The sequence below is a fragment of the Centrocercus urophasianus genome, unplaced genomic scaffold (assembly GCF_019232065.1).
Source record: "Centrocercus urophasianus isolate 14NV4802_14NV808 unplaced genomic scaffold, USGS_Curo_1.0 seq_10, whole genome shotgun sequence".
NCBI classification, from domain to species: domain Eukaryota; kingdom Metazoa; phylum Chordata; class Aves; order Galliformes; family Phasianidae; genus Centrocercus; species Centrocercus urophasianus.
The window spans coordinates 48,798,713-48,821,000 of NW_024884142.1; the positions used below are offsets into that span (position 1 = coordinate 48,798,713).

Here is a 22,288-nt window from a genome sequence, read left to right on the forward strand (position 1 = left end):
ATATTTTTCAACAGCCTAAGTGGTTACAGCCTCTGCTAGTCCAGTTTCAACATAAAGGTACTTCCAACCCTCAATGAGGGTATGCTCACTAGTGAGATGAGCACCAGAACTGCAGCAGGACCCTTGGATCTTTTGACACTGCATTTTTATTTCAAATATTGTAAAAAAAAGCACCGTTTCCCCTATTACTTCTTAATGTGTTTTGCCATCAAATTAGCACACTGTTCAAAGTGCTAGGTGCATTCCTGTTTGTGGGGTACAACAACTTGAGTACTTTCTCTGACAGCTTATCCAGTATTTATCTTCTCTGTTTTGATGGTAATTATCACTTACGAATGCAAGAAACCTGAGGGGAAAAGACTTCTCTTTCCTTGCCATGGAATACACTTCAAGGCTTTTTCTGGCTAGACTTCCACCCCAGATTTTTGCTCCAGCAGGGCTTGCTCTACAGCCTGTTTGAGAGCTGCCAGGGGAAAGCGTGTTGTCTTAAAGTCACCAATACAACTGAATAATCCTCCCTTCCAAAGAAAGACCTTCTTCAGAGCTTTTTCATCACACATCTGCTATTGCCAGTCCCCCAAAATAAGATTAATACAAATGTCTATCCAAGCTGTAAGACTGAAAACTGCAAGTTTACAAAAGTATGTTAAAAACACCCTCCAAACTTAGTCTCACCATAAATACAGACTATTTGCCAACTACTTACTGAGTCATACCAGTGCACGACAGCCAAACTTTTGAGATGATGTTAGACAAGGGCTTGAGGACCGTATATTGTCAAGGCATTCTTATACAGATTAGCTCCCGGGCTGTCTCCAGGAGAAATATTAGTATCTCCAGCTAAAGACAGGGAAATAGAGGTGGAGGTTCAATCTACCCAAGGCCATACCATAAATCACTGGAACAGTGCGATTAAAACTGAATAGCCATGGGCTCAGGAGTTCTGGAGAAAGATTCAGGGTCAGGATTTTTGCTCCAGTTAGAGATTTACAACAGGGAAGATAATGATTAAAACACTTTCACTGTCATTTTTTTTTTCTAAGAGCAGTCAAGCCCCAGCACTGATCTGGTAGGTCTTACCAATGCTATATTAAAGGTACAAAAAGGCAACTAATAATACATGTAACACAAAGAATGAAAGCAAATATATGACCATCTAATTTAGATGGTCTTGGAAATACTTGTTTTTGCTCTGTCGCACTGCTGTCAAACAAAACTAATCTTGCCCACCAAAGACAGAGAAAAAATAATAGCTATGTTACGCAAACAAAACCAAAAACACATAGATTATACAAAACAGAGGGCTGCTAAGCTGCTGCTTTCTATAAAAACCTACACAAGATTAAGGATCGCTGTCATGTTGTCACTGCTGTTCCCTGGGATCTCTTCAGTTTGTCTACAGGATTCAGTATGCAGTGACTAAAACTAAAGCAAAGTATTCCTGGTGACACAACATCAGATGTTCAACAACATCAGGGACACATTTTATCCCTACTAATATCAACACTCAGATAACTTTCTTTGAAAAAAAAAAAAAAAAAAAGACAGTGTATTATTGATTCACTTTGTGTTTGAGCCTGCTGTCCCTAACATATTTTTTTTTCCAATAAAACCAAGATTTATTTTATATATTTGCCTTTTGTTTCCTTCTTCTTGTATTTTATACTGAGTGCTATTTTAGTAATTTCATCATTTGTTTTATTTTCCAGAATCATTTTTAATTATGGTCATGTCCTGCAAAGAGCATTCAAACTCTTGGTGTCACACTCAAATTTTACAAATCCTACAACTTCACCCAACTCATTAATGGAAATAGTGAATTGAAGTGACAGAGAACTGACCTCAGGGACCTCCCTTGCAATATCTCCTCGGTATGATAACTAAAATTGGGTAAGTCTTTTTTGAATGCAGCTTTTCTTTTTTAATTAGTTATGCATCAACTCCTCACGATAGTTTCATCTAGACCGTATTTCTCTTCATTTATTAAAAACAACATATGAGCCAGCAACGAAAATCTTACCAACATCAACATTTGTTACACCTACGGTGCAGCCTTATTCACTTAGAACAGTTGCACTACCAGAAAGGAAATTCATTAGAGCATTCAACATCAGTGTTTTTTAAACAAAGGTTTTACCTAAAAAAAATGTCATCAAGGAAGCAGAGAAATTTTCTGTGACAAACTATCAATACTGCCAACACTTCCTGTGACACTTTAATTATTATTATTTTTTTTTTTAATTATCTTAAAAATCGCTGCTGGTATTTTTGTTAAATACCATAAAAAATAAATTAGGAGAACAAGGTCATTGATTTTTAGATAACTGTTAAAGATTAAAGTTAATCAATCACATTTCAGTTTAAAACATTTGGAAAAAAAGCCATGAAAACAGATGCAAATTACATCCAACAAAACAGGAACAAAAAGCCACTTCGACATACTCTGTGAAATTATTTCCTTGGTGTTTGGAGAGCACTGTGATTCCACAGCTTTACACTGAATTTGGTGAAGTGCATTTCCTCTCAGAGCAGATGCTTCAGCACGTTAGGGCAGAAGCAGCAAAAACCAGTTCCATTCAAATCTTTCCAGTCAAAGAAAGTTATAATGATAGAAGCAAACCACCAGCCAACCAACCTAAACAAAAACCCCATGCTTCAAAAAGGCCGGTACAAAACAAGGCAGCTCTATCAATATTTGCACACATTTGTCCAGGAGTGAATAAGTTCTTTGAGCTGTACGAAGAAGTGAGTCACTGGGGATGGATGGCAGGGTGTCCGCCAGAGAGAGGCGTGGGCTTTGGTGCCCAGGCGCCTGGCATGCTGCCACCCATCCCATTTCTCCATTTCATAGCTGGAATGCTAGAGCGGAGGCAGGAGGCCAGCAGGGAGTGATGAAAGGTTCTGAGGGAGGGTGGGAGCAGCATTGTTAAGTCCTGGGTCCTCAGTGTGCCTGATCCGTGCTTCTGCACCAAGCAGCAAAGTGACAGCGTGCTGCTCGCGTGCTCCTCTGCTGGCTGTGCACAGGATCAAATGGCAAGTGTATGGGCTTGGCACGGCACAAGCAAACCCCTTGCTTCTTTCTGACTGAACTCGTGAAATCCAATCTGACCCTGCAAAATATTCTCATGCAAGAAACTTCCACGCACAAGGGAACTCTGCAAGAGAGGCTAACTACTGCCCAGCTGAAGTTTCAGGTACAGATACGCATGTCTTCATATTTGGAAGCTGTGTCTTCCACTGTAGAGTCCCAAGAAAAGCTCTAAGCTTGCCTGATTCCAGGTCCACAATAAGATGGCAGTTTTCCAGAAAAAAGGATACCAAGAGTTCAAACAAATTAGGAACAGGTTTCTTCAATGATACAGAGATAAGTTCCCAATACATATTACCACACATTCAAAAAAGGAAAACAATAATAATTAAAAAAAAGTGATACCCCAACACATTCATGGATGCTACAGTGCTACTCCTAGCGTGGGAACCTGGCAAAGTTTGGATGACTCAGTGAAGCAACCTCAGCCTACAAAGACTGAATCTTGGCTTTGTCTGAGCCATGTGTCAACCTCAGCGTGCTACAGCACTTGATCTTTCCTCTCCATGTAAAACTTATTCCTAGAATAAGCAACTGGAGCTAAATGTTAGGATAATCTTTTGGTGGCAGAATAAGTCTAGGTGCACTTGTTGCTTAGGCAGAAAGGAATTTCAGTTTTATGAAATTCTCCTCCAATCCTCTCAGTTTTTCATAGCCAAGGAGGAACCTTCATTGGTGGTGATATGACTATCAGTTACTGGTCCTATATTGGCTCATGTCTGTTTTACTGGCATGAAAAAATGGATGCTAAGTATTATCCAGAAAAAGAAGTAATAAAAGCCAAAGCTCTCCTGGTGAGCCAAGGTGAATCAGGCTTTTACTACATGATAATCTGAATTAATCTGAGGGTGTTGAGAGGTGGATCTCAGTAACGGGGAGAACAGGAGGCAGGCAATGGTACTTTCAGATAGTGTTCACATGGGTTTCTGCCCCTCAACAATTTGTTCAACAATCAGAACCTGGGCATTAACAGATTTCTTCTTCCCACCTTGTGAATTCAGGCTATTCACAGACTGAATTTCAGGCAGCCAAGTCTATACCTCTTGGCATATGAACCTGATGTCAAAAAACTGCCTTCGGGGATTCTCAGCAAATGCTGGTTGCTCAAGTTTCCAAATGTGACCTGAAACCCTACGCTATTTTGTTGCCAAAGAGTATAAGGAGCTAAATTCCAGCAATGCTGAATTCCAAGAACTGTCATCGAAGGCTTTTTCTATCTTTAAAAAAACACACAAAAAACACAAAAAACAACAACCTCGCCTGATAGAATGGAAAGAAAAAGCAGCTGCAGCCACCATTTCACTCAAGTATGTGGCAAGGAGCCTGTCAGAGCTTCCAGCCTCCTCACCTGTGCTGGTTTAAGGACTCAGCTCACACCTGGAAAGCAGTGAGCCTGAGCCCATGCCAGCTCAGAGCAGCCCCACCTCAGAGCTGTACGAGCATTCCACCTGCATTAACAGAAAAGATGCTTTCAGACACCCTCAGAAGCAACTTGGGCCCAGTCAGGACCAGCCATGCTGCTGTTTAGCAGAAGGGATGGGGAGGGAGTCTGGCCGGTGTCCTGGGCCACAATGCAGAGTGCGCTGAGTGCCCCTTCTGCCCTTTTCATGATGTCATCTTCTCTTTATGACATTATACCAAACTACAATGGGGATTAACCACCCCCTGTAAGCTTATTATAGGCTTATGTGGGCTGTTAGAGCTTGGCTTTAGATGGCATTTCTTTTAATGAGTCTGGGGCTGATGTCACTCCTATAGCCAAGACTGTACACTTCCGTTAAGCACTAAAACTAGCACAGAACATAAAATTAACTTGCTTCACAAAGTGTCCTTGCAAAGGTGTCAAAAATCCCCATGACATACACAGAAAAAAAAAAGTTTGATGACGCAATGGCAAAAGAAACCACTTTTGTAGTGGAACTAAAGGAACATTTCCAGTCTGTGATAAACAACCACTGCCAAATGAGTAACACGTGGGGATGAGCACTAATTGCATTTACCATGCTCTTCTCACCTGCAGATGTGGATAGACTCAGAAACGCTTAATTTGTGCACTTTAAAACAAGAAGTGAAAGCACAGAAGCAAAACCACTTATTCTTCTTAAGAAAATTTGGGAAGGCGGAAGAAGGATTTTCTTCTATTGATACAGTCGTACAGTGCATGGAGAACCTACTTTATTCATCTCCCTCAGAACAAAACAATGAGACATAAAAAAAATGATTTGTGAGAAATTTGTACCAATTCATTCCACAGCTCATAGAATTTCGTTGGAATCTCTTCACTGTTATTAAGTAAAATCGAATGTTTTTAGCGCGGGCAAAAAAACAAAGATAAGGAGCAATCAAATGAAAATTAAACCATTGCTGAGTGTTTCAGCTTCAGTTCAGAATTTCATGGGGCCTGCACTGACTCAGCGTACGAAAAAGGGGCTCCTTCGCTGAGCATGCCCACAGAACATCATTAACTGCCCTTCTGACTCCCAGCAGAGTAGGATCTAAGCCAATATATTCTGCAAGGATTTCCTTTTCATCTCATACACTGCTCTGCCTCTGCCACAGACACTGCCTGATGTTAGCAATTGTGGCTCTGGGAAAGATTTCTAGATTCAGAGAAATAAGGGCAATGTTGGGCTGAGGCTTTTTTCTTTCTTTTCTTTTTCCTTTCCAGTTATACCTGCATTTTATGTGACTTCAGGGTTTTCAAACAGCTATATCATAACAGTCTGTCGCAAGTGTATTGAGTGTTTCAGTTTGCCAGACCTGTCATAATAAATTAATTACAGGATGTTGCAGAAGTGGCTGAGTTCCAGCAGCATCTTGCACAGTTTAATATAGCCCTATTTCCCCATTTCGATGTATTTGTGGTTAGATAAATCCTCAGAAAATTTACAGCTGCTACACACTAGTTTATTATGCTCCCTGCCTGTGCAGGAGATATAAGTGCAAAAAGAATGTGATGTCTTCTCAGTGCATAGATTTTACTGATATTGCTTTACCGGTGTGGAAACATTTTTCTTCTAAATGTGGCATCTGCAGTTTCTTCCGAGTATTTGCATTTGAGCATTATACAGGACTCATCAGCTTGTTTGCCACAACCAAACTGTGCAAATTAATTTGGCCTGAAAAAATCCTCACCAAAAAAAAAAAAAAAAAACCAAAAAAAAAACAACAACACAAAACAGGTAGCTGAAATTGTAGGTGGGAACTCTGTAGCAGAGCTATCATTTTCATTTATGAGAGCCAGCTAAAATTATTTTTGCAATCTTTTAAGTCAGCATACATTGCTGTACAAACTACAGCCATGATGTGGCTCCTAGAAGCCTGGCCAGCTCTGCTGGAGCTTTGAGTACAGCGGTGCATTGACTCTGAGCAGCTTACAGGACTGGGACTCTCAATACATGTGTAACCACTGGAGAACAGAGCGCCCTGAAGGGAAAGGCAGCAGCCAGCCAGAATGTAACAGGCACAGCATTTGCCAGAAACACTGTGTGTGAGGCATATTTCTGTATAACAGTTCATTTGTATGACACATGATGCTCCAACTAGTAGATAAATGTTGTGTGTGATGTTCTCATCACTGCTCTGCTTTACAGTGGATAAAGAGGCCAGAGGACAATAAACCGAAGTAGAGGCACACATGGCAGCAGACAACAGCTAGAAAAGTGCCCTCTAAAGATCTGTGCCAGCAGCAGAATTAGGGAACTAAAGTGCCAGCCACCCCAACAGCATAGGCCAGATATGTGGAGCTTTCTGGATTCCAGCTCAAAGTTATGGCTGAGTCATGGATTTCTGAGAAGCCACAGGAGAATATTCATCACAGGCTCCAAGATTTCATCCAAGCTCCTGTAAATAGCACAACATTTAAATGTATCAAAAGATGAAGTGGTTAAATATCTTAATTTCTGAAGTCCAAAAAACACCCAAGCTCTGCTCTAACACGCCTGCCCTCTATCTTCTGTTCCTTCTTCTTAAGTTCCAATTTCTAATTGCCACATGCTTGCAAGTCTCACCCAGACAGTAGTCTTCTTCTTAAGCTGCTTATTTCCCTCTCTCAGACCTCTGCTTGTTTCTATTCCTTATATGCAAGAGTTCTTCTCCTAATGCACGTATTTATACTTCAAGCAGTGTAAGTCCTTGAACTGATGCAATATGTTTTTACAAGTGCAGGTGTACATCCACATATTAGTTTGTCCAAAACATTCTATGTAGCCATAGGATAGAACACTTAGGAAAGAAACCTCAGCACAAGCCTGTACACGAATCTTTTCAGCCCTCCTTTACTGTTCAAAAACACTCCTATCCCCTCCAAAATTCACATCCATTAAATAGGCTGTACTGCACACATACTAATTTCATATGTGCTAGAAAAGGATCATTAGACCCCCCCCATCACTCTTTGTGTTTACCAAACAAGTGTTTTTGCTTTAGTCTGTTCCCGCCTTAAATGAAGTATTTCCTATTCACCTTAGTAATTAGAGCAGAAGGATGTAGTGAATGAAGTGCCTCATTATCAAGTTTGCATCCACAGACTCTGCAGAACGGCGACCATGCCGGCTATTTTTCATAGCTGTCTGCTTTTGCTTGTAATGGGCCATTGTTAACCCTAAGTGATCCTGACATTCAATTCTCCATCAGACAATTGGGTCCAGCCGGCAGATTTAGTTCACTAGTCAACAGAGACTTTCGGTTGTCATGTTCCTCTGTGTTCTCATTAGCCCTTGTTTGACTGTGATCCATCCCCTATTGCCTTCTGAATTAAGTGATGCTACAAATACACTTATTGTGTTCTACGCTGTCTGTTCCTCAAACTATTTTAAGGAAAACACTAAATGCAATCTGAAGGCTATTGGGAAACACAGGAAAAAAGTGCCATCCCTTCGTTCCTATTTTGTTAATTTATGCGTTCATTGTTCACAATATCTCTGCCAAATTATAAAAATGTAATAGCAGCTCTATGTTGCAACCACACACACACATAAAATCAAAAAACACCAGAACAATGAAAGACCTACTGTGCTGTTATCGCCAGGCAGTTATAAATATCCACTATTTACCCTTTTTTAAACAACGTTTTATCTGTGTTGTACTAGCAATGAACCAGTATCACCCTGTAAAAACTCCTCCAACAGATGTTTTTAATTCTGGTATTTCATATCAGTGAGCAACTCTGCAGGGCACTCATGTATTAGAGTACTGACTATAGTTCTTCAACTTACACAAACAAGGAAAAATTTCAATAGGTATTCTGAACTTGCCGTGAATTCTTTTAAGTACTTGGACAACTGTCAGCAAATGCACACAATGTTCATGTTGAAGTGACATAAAAAAAATACGTAGGTTGCATTAACATTGAAACAACACGCATTATAGAAAGTTTAATTTCAAACCATTTAAAAAACACTATCCTCTTCCAAACTGTTCAAAAGTATTACTCTCTTGCAACTTTAGAATACCAGTGACAATATCTGAAGAATGAAGAAACTCCTAAAATTGAAAACAAAAAGTAAAAACTGTCTTTTCTATAATGCCCTGTCAATAATTTGTTGAGAAGCAATCTGTCTGCAAGTTCTAACCTAAATACTGAAGGAACACTTGGAGTTGGTTTTTAATTTTTAATTGCAGATCCTTACTTTTCTTCATTTTCTGTCAAACGAATGCAAAAAGCTCTAAAACAGCAGTAATCCGGTATAAAGCAATAGAAGAGTCCAGCCAAGCACGTGATAGGGAGGAAAAAATTACAGAAACAAAAGATACTGCAATTACAAGAAAACATTATGAAAAGTTTATTTCCAACTCCACACATTTTCATGCTTGGCTCTTATCTGATTTCTTCTGCTTAATTGTTATTTGGAACCATGCCTTGGAAGACACTGCTGCTGCCTCTCCTCTCAATTTGGAAAGTGTGGCAAAGCAGCTCTATTCAGCTTCAGAGCAGTGAACATAATTGGAGCCCTAGTTCGCAAGCATGAAAGGAGGTGCTGTGCCTTTGATTAGAACTACCATCTCTCCGTGGTGTTTATCTGAAGTGTTATTTCTGTCTTCAGCATCCACAATGCCAAATTAATGTTTTACAATGCCTTCCAATGAGCTCCCAGATCTTGGCTACTGCTCAGCTCTTCCTGACGCGGAGCCTGATGTCACATGCTCTACCCTTATTTTAAGTGTGACCCAGGATATTTTAGAGCAACCTAAGATGTTGAGATTTTTCTCTATTATAAAGTCTTTAAATCCCTTTAAATTCAAATATATTGCAAAAAAAGCAGCAATGTAAGAAGCTAGGAACCTTGCCAAAAGCAGCAGTCCCAGGACTAAGATAATTTTATACAACTGATCACTGGAAAAGAGACATTCCTAATGTTCTAGTACACAGACATGCCCCATTTAGAGGAGAACTTCCTACACACATGAACTTAGACATGTAGCTAGGATTGTAAGCAAATTACTGTTACCAATGGGACTAAAAAGAAAATTTTCTGCTCCTTTTCACTGAAAAGAAACAAGTTCACAGATTTTTCTGGCTATAAAATATGTGCAGGGAAGATATTAAAATCTTGTGTGTGTGTGTGTTTGGTGGCCCTGCTAGGCAGGGGGGTTGGAACTACATGATCCTTGAGGTCCCTTCCAACCCGGGTGATTCTGTGATTCTGTGTGATTCTGTGATTCTGTAAAATATATAGAAACTAGTGCTCTGCATCTGGGGGCATTTCACACATCACTGCCCAACACTGTTTTTCTCACTTCTTTTTTTAATGGAATCAAGTGCCTTGTCTACTAAATAAGGGCTTTCTAATTTTATGTTATTTATTGCTTCAGAGAGGGAGGAGGAAGAATTTCCTAGCAGAGCAAAAATAAAATGGACATCATCAGCCAGAAAAAAATATCAACACTAACTGATAGAAAGTGTTTCATTTAATATAAAACATAAATTATTTAGAATTGCAGATAATTAGTGAAATTATTAGTGAAAGTGTACAATATAATATTCAAGAAAAAAAAAACCAAAAAACAATTAATGACATACAACTGAAAAAGTAAAGCAAACAACACAATTTCAAATAAAATATTTCATTCAGACAGAAGAATGTATATTTGGCAAGACTTCTGCCAAAGCAGCCAGGAACTCTGACAAAACTGCAATGCACCTTTACTATGTGCACAAAAGCTCATTTGAAAATATAAGTGCCTAGAATCTGCAACACTTATTTGTATTGGTAAGCATGGGTAGTTCCATGAAGTCAGAGCAGTTGCATAGTTAGATACTAAACCATTCGCTTAAGTGCTGCAAAATGTGGTCCCAGTGAATATTTCCCTTCAGGAGAACACAATTCTTAAAAGCTTGTTTTTTCAGGTACAATGTCACATCAGCATTCCTTTGAAATTTCACCATTCTGAACCATGCTCAATTTTACAACAAAACCATAAAATGCTTATTCAAGAACTTCAGTTGCGGTCAGGCTTGTTCTGTTCAAGATCACACTTACGACTCTATTCTCTGCTTGCAGTAGACTGATCTGCAGTCCACAGAAATGTCTGGTCAGCCTGACAGAATACAATCACATGGTTAACACTACATTTGCCAGTGGAGTTCTCATGAAATATGAAAGTGCATTTCAGATTTTACCAGTACAGTGAGGAGCTGAACATTCAAGTTCTGTTAATTTCAAGGAACCCTGAGCAAAATTGTTCTGAACAGGCTTATACCACTGGGAACTCACAACCAGCACCATTTTGTGCATTTGATTAATTTCTTTGTTGTTGTTGATTTCTTGTCAATCCTAGAAGTGAAGCTGCAGTTGCAGCATTCAAATGTAAGAGTACATTGCATGTCACACCAGTATCTGGAATTAAATGATGACTACACATCATAGCATTCAGGCTCAAAAGCAGTATTTGTCTTTCCACTTGTGATTAAGTTTGAGCCTCTCACCGCCCTTTTCTTCCTCTTCAATTCCACCCCATGGGGTGTAGGTTCATTTTCAACACCATTAGCTGATGATACAGGAGAATCGAGACCCATTAAGTAGGGCTGATTTTCTATCTCGTTCTTCTGTATCCTTTTCTTCTTTTTCTTTACGCTTCTAGAGAAAAGTGGATATAAAAAGAGTAAAAGAAACAAAGTTAGCTCAAATTTAGAGCTTTTTCCACACACAGCTGATGTGTTAGAGCAATTGTCTGCCTGTTCCCCTTGAGTACAATGCTGAAACAGCTACAAAAACTACTGTTCCACTGCAGAACAAAGACAGAAAAAAACACGAGGACAAAATATGTGACCACTTTACTACAATGCTTTTCACCATGTCACAGCACTGCCTTCAAAAGAACTGATCCTGATCTTAAAAATCAGCAAGTCTTGATAGACAGTCAACAGATGTAACAAAAAATACCAATTACAGTCTTCATTATCACAGAAGTCATTGCAAGAGTCTTTTTATTTTTTTCTTTTTCTAAGTTTATGCATCAAAATTATTACAATTAAAGATAATTCATGGTTTACTATTGAACATTTTAAGGGAGACAGTCAGGTAAAGTGCAAAAGATTAGCTTTCCTATTTTAACTTTCCTGAACTAAGATACATTCATAAGATTAGTCAGTTAAATGTCTATTCCTACTTGTTAGACTTCAGAAAATGACAAAGGTATCAGTCAAATTCATTTATTTTTCCCAGTTAGCTGCCTGAACAAGGGAATAAGACTGGTCTTGCAGATGATGCCAGGCAGAAGTTGTAACTTTAACTGTGTAATAGTTTAACTGTAATCTACAAGGGGCAGCTACTGTCTTCATCCAAAATCTGTACAGCACATTGCACAAACTAACACTGGTTTGTGTTCGGTTGGATGCTGTTGAAGCATGTAATTAAGCAGAAGAATCAAGACTACAGAATGCAACGGATGTTTCTATTTTCCCCAAAAACTCTGCTGCAAGGCCATTATACTTGGTGATATTGTACTAATGTAATACTTTTTATACTTCAAAACATTCATGTATTGGCTTTGCTAATGGAATTATTATCTACCTATAAGGTTGATACATATTTTTAAAACTAAACTGTATGTTCACAAACACATAAATTGCTGCAGCTCTAATACTACAGTATCCCAAGGGAAAAGATTCAGGATGTTATGACCCTCTGCATTAGGATTCCTAGGACAAATTGAGAAGTATTGCTGCCTGAGAAAATCAGGATTCAAAATCATAATTAATCGTTAAACAAAATTTTCTACCAAATTGAGTGTTCAGCTGGATCTGATGTATAATCATTGTAAGATTATGGAGAGAGCACTACTTTGTGTAGCACAAGAGAACTGTAAAATGAGAATATATATAATGAGATAAAAGTCTGCACAGAGAAATCGCATATTTAAATGATGAAGCTATCCTGCAGATTTTCAGCATAAAACTAATCTAATTCTGAGAAGTAGTTTTCATCTTTTTACTATTTGAACAATCACATCAGGTGTGATAATGTAACAAATGCTTGAGATACTCCAATAAAAACCCTATTTCACTTGGTATCTATTATATGGAGGTTTCTGCTTCCTCTAGAGACTGCAGAAGACAGGTTAACTGCTTGGCTAAGATAAAAAAAACACCTGTCACCTTGGAGAAAGTTTGTTTTCATATTGCAAAACTATCTTCCATTTGGAAATTCTGAAAGGTATGTTACCATTCAGTTCATTCTACAGCAGGTATTGTGGCCATACCATTTTATTAGGAAAAATGGCAAACCTCACCCGAAGGTTCAAATAAAGGTATAGTGAGTTGTGGAGGTGCTAAATTTCATTTCTCCATAGAGAAACTGTGTACCTAGTTATCACATCTCAACTGATTCCAGGGGTCCATCCTGAGACTGGTGCTCTTCAACATTTTATCAATGACCTAGACAGTGGGATTGAGTACAGCCTCAGCAAGTTTGCACACAGCACCAAGCTGAGTGGTAAAGTTGACAAAAAAGAAAGAAGGGATGGTCCCCAAAGGGACTTGGACAAGCTTGAGAAGCGGACTCACATGAACCTAGTGAGGTATACAAGGCCAAGCACAAGATGATGCACTTGGATTGAGGAAATTCTGGGTGTATATGCAGACTGAGAGAAGAGCTCATTGAGAGCAGATCTACTAACAAGGACTTTGGGGTTCTGGTGGATGGAAAACTGGACATGAGCCAGCAGTGTGCACTTTCAGCCTGGAAGGCAAACTGTAAACTGGGTTGCATCAAAAAATGAGTGGCCAGCAGGACAAGGGAGAGGTGACTGTCCTCTTCTATTCTGCCCCTGTGAGGCCCCACATGTAGTACCATGTTCAGGCCTGGAGCCCCCAGCATGAGATGTAGAGCTGTTGGAGATGGAACAGAGGAGGGCCACAAAGATGATAAAAGGGCTGCAGGATCTCTCCTATGAGCTGGGGCTGCTCACTACAGAAAAGAGAAGGCTGTGGGGAGACATTCCAGTACTTACAGGGTGCTCATAAACAGGACGGAGACTCACTTGTACACAGTCTGATAGGGATAGGAGAAGGGGGAATGGTTTTAAACTAAAAGAGGAAAGATTTAAGTTACATGCTAGAAGGAAATTCTTAACTCAGAGGATGTTAAGGCACCAGAACAGGTGGCTGAGTGAAGTTCCATCCCTGGAAGCATTCAACACCATGCTGGATGGAGCCCAGGGTAGCCTGATTTAGTGGCCATAAAAGCCACTCTACGATTCTATTGTTTAGCTACTACTTAATTCCTATTATATAATCACATGTGACAGTGATATTAAGTATATTATTCAGAAAATATGAAGAGAATGGAAACTTTCATATGGATCAAATATTTAAGTAGAGATTAGACTGGATCTCAAGTCATGTTGAAATAGCTTTTAGATGCTACAGTAACAAACTTTACCAGTTAACATTTCCATTTACCATCTTAACATCATTTCCTTTACCATCTTAACATTTGCATATATGTCATTTTCTAGGGTACCTCAAATCACAACAAATGCAGTGTACAGGAAAAACTACAGCTCTGTTCTAATCCCTCTTCATCATGGTTTTAGGTACAAAGAAGTGAGACATTTAAAGAAAAATATGCAGCCACGTTTCAGAGATGTTTTGATATCTAGTGTGTACAGTATAAATAATGTATAAGCAGAAACATGAAACAGTTTTTCAAAGTGACTTAAGGTGCAAGAAGATCCTTGTCTCTTTCAGCTCTTAAAATAAGGCAAGAACTTGCAGTTACTTCTGAAAGAAAAACTTGGTATGTTACATTCTAGTTCATGGAAAAACTCGCAAAGTATGTACTTTCAAAGCAGCAATAACATAATGAAGTCTAGAATCTCTGGTCACAGGGAAGGAAAATACAACACTGTGTTACTTACTGCACTGTAGTTCTTCCTCTTCATGTTAACTTTCCCCTGATAAAGGATAACATCAAATACTATCTCATGGCATTTGTCACTGCCTCACTAACAATCAAGTATAAATGGCTTAGTACCCTGAGAACTTGCAAAAAAGGCTTGCAATACTGCAAAATCAGACAGCAGTGACATGAAACATGACTTCATCTCCATGATTGCTTCAGCGCCTGAAAGTTCAGAAGGGTGTACATTCCAGTGACACAGGCATGCATTTGTCTTGTCTCAGTGTTCTGAAATGCAACTGAAGAGTTTGGTGGTTCTATGTGTCCAAGATGACATTGCTGTGTGATCTATTATCAGGGTTGACTTAGTTTTCATAAAAATTAATATTTAACATTTGACATGACTCAAAATTCATGAACTTTATTAAATCATTGTGATTTCACATTTTAAATCTGTGTTGCCCCAGTCTTCAATAGTTGCTCGAGAAAAGGCACTCAAAAGAATTGTTTGCTCTAGTTCCATTAATGCAGTTCAGTTTTATCAAATTTCTCATACCGATTTCTGACTGTGTCAACTGTCACAGTAACTGCACATTTAAGGCATTTCCTTCCTTAAGTCCTATGAGAATAGTTATGGTCAAAATTCAACCCTGAATTCTATAATTTTACAATGCACTCCTCATCAAAGATGGGTATTAAACTTTCTGCTCACAATTTATTTTCAAATCTAGCTACCGGTGGAGACGTAAAAAAAAATTTAGGAATTAAAAGTTAAAATTAGAGAGAAATATCCGTCTATACTGTATATGCAAGTATTCTTTGTGGTGAACAAAATGGCGAGTGAACCAATCTGGAAAATAATCAGTGAAGTAACTTTGCTTAGATGCAGATATCTGCAATGGCAAACCCAACAAGTACAAGTACATTTAGGTGTATTTTTCCAAGTATAAATGCTTGCAATAGCTAAAAACATTGTGGAAGCTCTTGTTCAAAACGTTGACATCTTACCTTCTTACAGCTTTCACACAAGAAATTAACAAAATTTTTAGGAAATGCAAGCAACATAATCTAAGTATTAGATTATGTCTTCTCAGAATGCAACCCTTTCCATTTTGTATTAATTTTCAGAAAGTGCAAAAAGAATCTTCCGTTTGTATAAATAAAGCCTAACACTCAGGTAAGGAATGCCACAGGACAAGGCTCTATCCTTTAGTTACGATTACCATATACATAACAGTATATAGTTTTCTGCATATGCATATATATAAACTGTTATTTCCTTCACATTTTAGGCGTGAAGCACTCTTTTTGAATGAGTACCCTAGAGCCATTTTCTTGTTTTGCTAGCTAAGACAAAATAACCCTGCAGACATTTGTCACTGTTTCCTAGCAGATGTAACACTACAAATTATTTAAAATATTTCTTGCTTACTGTGTTGCAGGTGAGTCTCTATCTGTGTCACGCTCTGAGATGCACTTCAGGTCCCCTGATTTACTGATGACTGGTGACATCTGTAAAATTAAAAAAAAAAACCAAAAAAAAAAAAGCAGGAAGGTAAAAAGAAGAAAGACAACAGGGACAACACATGTGCATTGAAAACCCACCAGCTTCCTGAATAAGGAGAGAATATACCTCATTTGAAAAAGAATGTCTATCAGCCATAAAATGTTAACTCCTATGTGGTTACAAACAAGGAAACAGTAGCCTGCTTAAAAAAAAGCGAAAGCTACTTGCAAATAAAAGACAGTTTACAAGTATGTAAAAACCCGAAATTTAGAATCTGCTTTTAAGTTTACAATATATACAAGTCCGTAAAGAATTACAGTTATTTCTGCTACTGCATCTGCATGGATAAAGATAGAATGCTATAAGGCCATCTCATTGTATGTTTTTAACAACACACCCGCCTTTTTAAAAACAAAACAAACCTTTAGGTAACTTCAGTTTACTACAAAAGTTTAAGTAAACACTCCCATTACTAATGCAAGGTAGTTAGTGGCTCTCTATGCTACTCACTTACTGCAAGAATTCTCAAAAGGACATGGTGACTGCTCTTCCTGAGTTTAACATTTTCACAGAAAGAACATTTTCTCTGCCACCTTCCACACAAACTGTTCACAAATAGCTGGTAACTACCCATGTACTTTCACTTTCATGGAGGACACAACCCAATCCAACTGAGAGGCCTGATGTTCTCACTCAAAATTTGTTCTCTCGGAATATCGCCTGCACTACGCATCCAGCCATGACCTCCAGGCACGCTGTAGGTTTAGATCTAATACCACAAATTCATTGATGAAAGACTGCTGTGGATGTGGACCTGTACTTTAGGCTGACGGGATTGCCACGTTCTGTAGGCATTCATTTGGTACAGCATACATGAGAGAAAACCAGGAGTAACAACCAGGCAGGCCCTGAGAGAGTAGTTATGAAGATCTTGGAAACTGGACAGGAAGTTTATTTCAGAATAGTATAGAGCCCAAGGCATAGAAGAGAGGGTGAGATTAGATCTGCTACTTTCCAAAAAGCAGGATCTTTCACAGAGTAAAGAGAGTGGTCTTGAAACTAACTTGGCCCACCATTACAGTTTTTTAGCTCAGCTTCAGATTCATAGCCTGCCTAAAGCAAAACCTAGTACATTGTTTCCGAATTTCTCAAATAGCTATGGTGTTAAAAAAAATCTGCCCACTCAGTTCTGCTAAGCACAGAAGTACTCATCTGCTTGTAAATAAGATCCTTAATATTCTGGTATCAGCCTGAGTGGCTCCAGGAAAGAGTTAGTTAGTGACACGACCATCTCTGAAAGTGCAGCTAAAAATGAGTGAGCATCTTTCAACAGTTCTAAAGTGCCAGACAACAATACAACATCTGAAAAAGCAACACGAAATCAACAAGAATTTTCTGGAAGGAACAAAGAGGGGGGAAAAAAGAAAAAAGATAGTTCTTGACCGTCTAGTCTGCCAACTACTTATTTCATTTTGTGTGACCTCATGTACAAGGTATACCACAGTAACTCCAGATCGAATGGAAACAGAAAACAATACATTGCTACACAGCAATTTTTTTAAAAAATAAGTGCATTAAAGTAAGCAATTTTTACAAAATCAGCATGTTTTAAAAAATCAATATGTTAAAACAGAATGAAAATACTGTTTTCAAACACAAAACTTATCCATCACAGATTTCAAAGCTCTAAAGAATAAAACTTAGCATTTCCCTGTCAAGAGCTATTGTCCAGGCTTTATTCTAATTAAGTGAATCTGGATTAGAATTATCTTCACATGCAAATACTGTACTAGAACCAGAATTTGCATTTTCCAAACCTCAGTTTCAGGCCATGAAGAGTTCAATTACTTTCTTGAAATTTAATTAATTGAAAAAAACAAAACAAAACAAAACAACTATTTGATGCGAGTAATCAAATGATATTTGAACTTTTTTTTCTTCATCCAGCTCTCTGATATTATTTTGTAATATGGTATTATTTTACCAATGACTTAAAAGAAACAGGACCAAGACCCCACTGAGTTACTGAATTCATATATGCATGCTGCCCACAACAACCAAGTTCAAACATTAGTCACTATAAATAGTCTGCTGAAACAACACAATTTTCTGGGTTAGTTTACATAAAAATCAGCATAAAGTAACACTGGGCTGAGAAAAAACCTGTTTCACACACAAAATCCTTGTTAATACAGTCATAAACTTCTGACTACGTCAATGATAAAAGTAAACTCAAAAGGAAGAAATGCCTCTGATATGAACATACAAGGGACTGCTGAAAAGGAAATGACTCTTAAATAACAAATCCTTCCTACAGCATTGGTAACTTTGAGCTCCTTGCCAAATGCAATCACACATTCCCTTTGCCTGCTGTCAGAGCTAAATCTTTCCCTGAAAATCCTGTGTGAACAATGTTCAACATTTTTTTTGTTTTTTTTACTATCCTTTGAGTGAATATAACTGAACTTCTATATTTTACTAATAATATAATTATGTATGGATTTTTCCAAAGCCCATTCCAGTAGCATTTCCTTAAATGTCACTACAGAAGACTGAAATATCTCACATTTTAAAATACTTTTCAGTACCAAAACACAGAAAATTATCCTTGGTTTACAGTTATGAGATTAAAGCACCCACTAAATTAAACAGCCTAACTGAAAGTTCCTATGATCTGTTTAAAAACTACTCGTTACATAGGTAGGCTTTTATATATTCAAGCACAGCATTTCAGCATGGGTACCAAGGAAAGAAAAGCATGCAATTGGACTACCTTGGAATAGCTGTGTTCAGCTGGCACAGTAATTAATGAGAATTCCTAGGGTATGTAGGGACAGACTCCCAGTTCTCCAGAGTACTGTCTGAAAATGATAGCTTTCTTTCTTACCTCATTCCTACAAACTTTCAAGCATGTAATGAGGCAGGAACCGCAGTGAAACAAGATCTTTTTGAAGCACATCTCACTGCCACTATCGTCTCTTCTTTCCTATCTCCCTTAGCCCAGTCCTTGACCTATTTTTCCTGTCTCAGTGATGTATGCAAGCAGCAGCAATACTGAAGCAACAAGAGAGATGGGGGCAGCTGCGAGAAGATGGTGCTACAAGAGGATGAAAACTGTGCAGTGAATGAGGCAAGGGAGTATTGAGGGACATGCAAGTATGTAGCTAAGGACGTTGTGATAATACTTAGATGCTGACAGTGCGCCAGGGGTACATGTAAACAGCAACAGAAGTCTACAGCACAGAGGGACTGATGAAACTGCTTATCTGCTCTTTCTAAACCTCTTGACCTCTTGTAATGTATGGGCAGATTTCACAGGAAACTCTGAACAACTCTCCACTATAGTCAGTGTACTGACAACACTGTACTATTAAGTACAATTACAGATATGGCGTTAGCTATTAAAACCATCCACATTGCAGGATTACTAGGGCTGTGTTTGCTCAAAAGAAAATGTGTCAGATAATTAATGTGAATATCTCGAATTTCTCTGTTCAAAAGAACAAATATTGGACACAATATTACAAATTTTGTAGAGTACCACCACTGGTGCTTCATTTTGTTGCTATATTCTATTTCTCCACTCTTTGAAATATGCAATGAGCCAGAAAGGCAGGAGAATATCAGTTCATTCTGAAAGTCCTTTTACTATGCTTACTATCATAAAGACATATTGCAATAAAGTATTCACTTTCCTTTTCTAGAAGATGTGCATACTTTGCACTTCATTTGGGCTCAATTCTTAAAAAAAAAAAAAGAACAAAAAAACCCCAACTAAACACACAATCACTTATTAATTACACAAGTCCTTCTCCCTGCTGCAGAATCCACAGCAGAAAGTCAGGCATTAAGTGCTCCCTGTGCTACTCATAGAACAAATCAGTTGCATCAGAACACACTTCATAGGAAAACATGAAGCAGAAGGCTTCTAAAGGAAATACCTAGGACAGTGTCTCATAAGTCTAGGCCCTTGTCAGTGCTTTCCTCTAAGCTAAGGAGACTTGTCCCTATAACCAATGGTCTGGAGAGGTCTCTGACAGACTAAGAGGCAGATGGACAGAAGGGAATGGTGCAGGCAATGTGAAATTATTTCCTTCTCTATTTAGGTGAGTGAAGTGATGGAAGTAAACGTGCTTGCTCTATAGCCTCCTCTGTACAAGCTAACACTCCCAGAGAAGCTATTTCTACAGAACCTAATCTAAGAAAAGATTTATTGGATCACAAAGCGCAAAACAAACATTTATTTGTCTTTTGACACTAATCTTTAGAACACTAAACTCTCTTAGAATTAACTTCATATTTTCTATTACACAGTCTGTGGATGACAACATTTATACCAACATACTTTACATCCCCAGAACTATGTTGATGTCCTCTGTCAAAACTGCTCTAGTGAATCAAATTCAGGAGAAATGCTGTGACACCACACCACGCTCCTAATTTCCCTTCCTCCTATACTGCACCTCTCCAAAGATGTCTCCATTAAATAAAAAACTGACAGGAGGCTTTGCTGGTGGAGTTACACAGATTTAAATTGATCTCTTCTCCTAAACTAAGTATTTGAAATTCCCCTGCAGGAATATTAGAGCAACAGGCTTTGCTTCATCTAGTCTTTGAAAATGCAAAATCCTGGGCCTGCTTACAGCTACGAGAGACCAGCAGACTGAAGCTCTATGGTTTAGAACAGGTGTTTTCAGTCTTGAATTCTTGGCCTCTGGGAACTTATCTGTGGTTAAAGCTTCGCATTTAAATTTGCATAAAAATGGTTCAATCCCATTCAGAAAGAGGCTATGGGGACATAAGGAAAAACAATGGGGAAGAGAGAATTTAGCTTGCTCTTGAGAGCCATTTTAATAACATTAATGTCTATCAGGAGTATTTTCGATTCTGTTTCAGCTCAGTTTGATTCTTCCTATCTTCCTACCTTTAAGCAGACAGAAATCACTTACAGCAAATGACTATGGATGTGATACCATGAGATATCTATTTTTCCCAATAAATAAGCTTGCTTACGAACCAAATAACAGTATTTCAATAACTTAAATAATAGTATAAACAGAGGCACAAATATATATGAGACAGAACTCAAAGGAACCATGGGGGTGGTTTTGGACCTGAGTAAGAAAGAACTACTACCTCTGTATTTTAGAATTAGGACGATGCACGCTAAATAGAGAGGAATTCAACTTGAACAGAACAAACTCCCTTTTATCGGGAAAACAGAGAATCTAAATATAAGAAACTATAGCACTAAAAAGATGAAATAGGTGAGATCATGTTTAAGAGAAATAATCTTTTCCTAGTACATGCTGCTATAGTAAATTTCCTTTAGATTTCTACAAGAAAAATCAAAGTAATTACAATTCCAAGATCATGATTTGCAAAATATATTGCAAATATATATGTATTTTACGGTGCTGTGGAAGAACACATAGCAACTTTGCAGAGTGATTCTACGAAAGTACGCCTTCAGCTCAGAAGGTGTCCATGACTTGAGAAGAAGAGATCTGTAATCATATGAGGCAAGGATGAAGACCAGTTACTAGTTTTCAGTATTTTAATCCAATTTAATAGCCCATTTTTGTGGGTCTGCAACTTCTCTGGACCTTCAAAATAAACACACCTCTGTGTGTTGAAAGTCTTCAGCTCTATTCACTGTGAAAGTTTTATCATGTCAATTTTTAAAATGAGTCCCCATTCAAAGTTCTGTTTTTCCTTATTCCTCCTTGTCCAAACAGATAATCAGTCACTGAAGTATTTCCCAGTAACTAGAAGAAAGAAACAAAAAAGAATATAGAAGCAGAACAAACTATAACATGGCATTGTTTTGATTGAACTACTAGCAAAATCTCTAGCTAGTATTTTTGGAAATAGTGTTGAGTAAGCTTTCTATGCTTTTTAATTTTTAAATAAAATTAATAAATTTTGAATACACAAAAACATCCAACCACACTGAGTGAGCTTAAGCCCGGAGGAAAAGCCTCAATAGGTTGGCAGGTTACTTCTACAGATGTGGGGCTAAGTCTAATAACCTGCTCTGGGGAAAAAAAAAGAGTGAGAATGTGAATTATTTATGTGAACACAGTGATAATCTCAAACCTTGTTTAAATATACATGGAGTCAAATTTTGATCATCTCTAGTCAGATTATCCAAACCATGCAATAAGAATGTAGTTCTAGGAAGTAAACCATCTCTTTTCATGCATACAAACATTATTTTATACCTTGACTTCACTTTTCCAAGATACATATACTAGAAAAAAATATTTTCTTACAGTTTGTATGGATATTTTAAGTTACTGATTTGTTTTTAATCACTCCTCCCTATTGTTACTACATAACCTCAAACTG

The 22,288-nt window shown here is 38.1% G+C and overlaps 1 protein-coding gene across 7 annotated transcripts in view; it reads right to left on the reverse strand.

The window, feature by feature from the left end:
- AHI1 (Abelson helper integration site 1) overlaps window positions 1-22,288 on the reverse strand; it is a 102,499-nt gene that overhangs the window by 3,776 nt on the left and 76,435 nt on the right. For 2 of the 7 annotated variants that reach the window (XM_042817279.1, XM_042817270.1), the window contains exons 24-25: window positions 15,863-15,942; window positions 9,753-11,166 (exon numbers count right to left, since the gene is read on the reverse strand). In XM_042817279.1, coding sequence (XP_042673213.1) covers window positions 10,944-11,166; window positions 15,863-15,942 — 303 coding nt within the window. In that variant the 3' untranslated portion in view covers window positions 9,753-10,943. The other 5 variants (XM_042817289.1, XM_042817315.1, XM_042817319.1 and 2 more) reach the window with 5 other exon arrangements.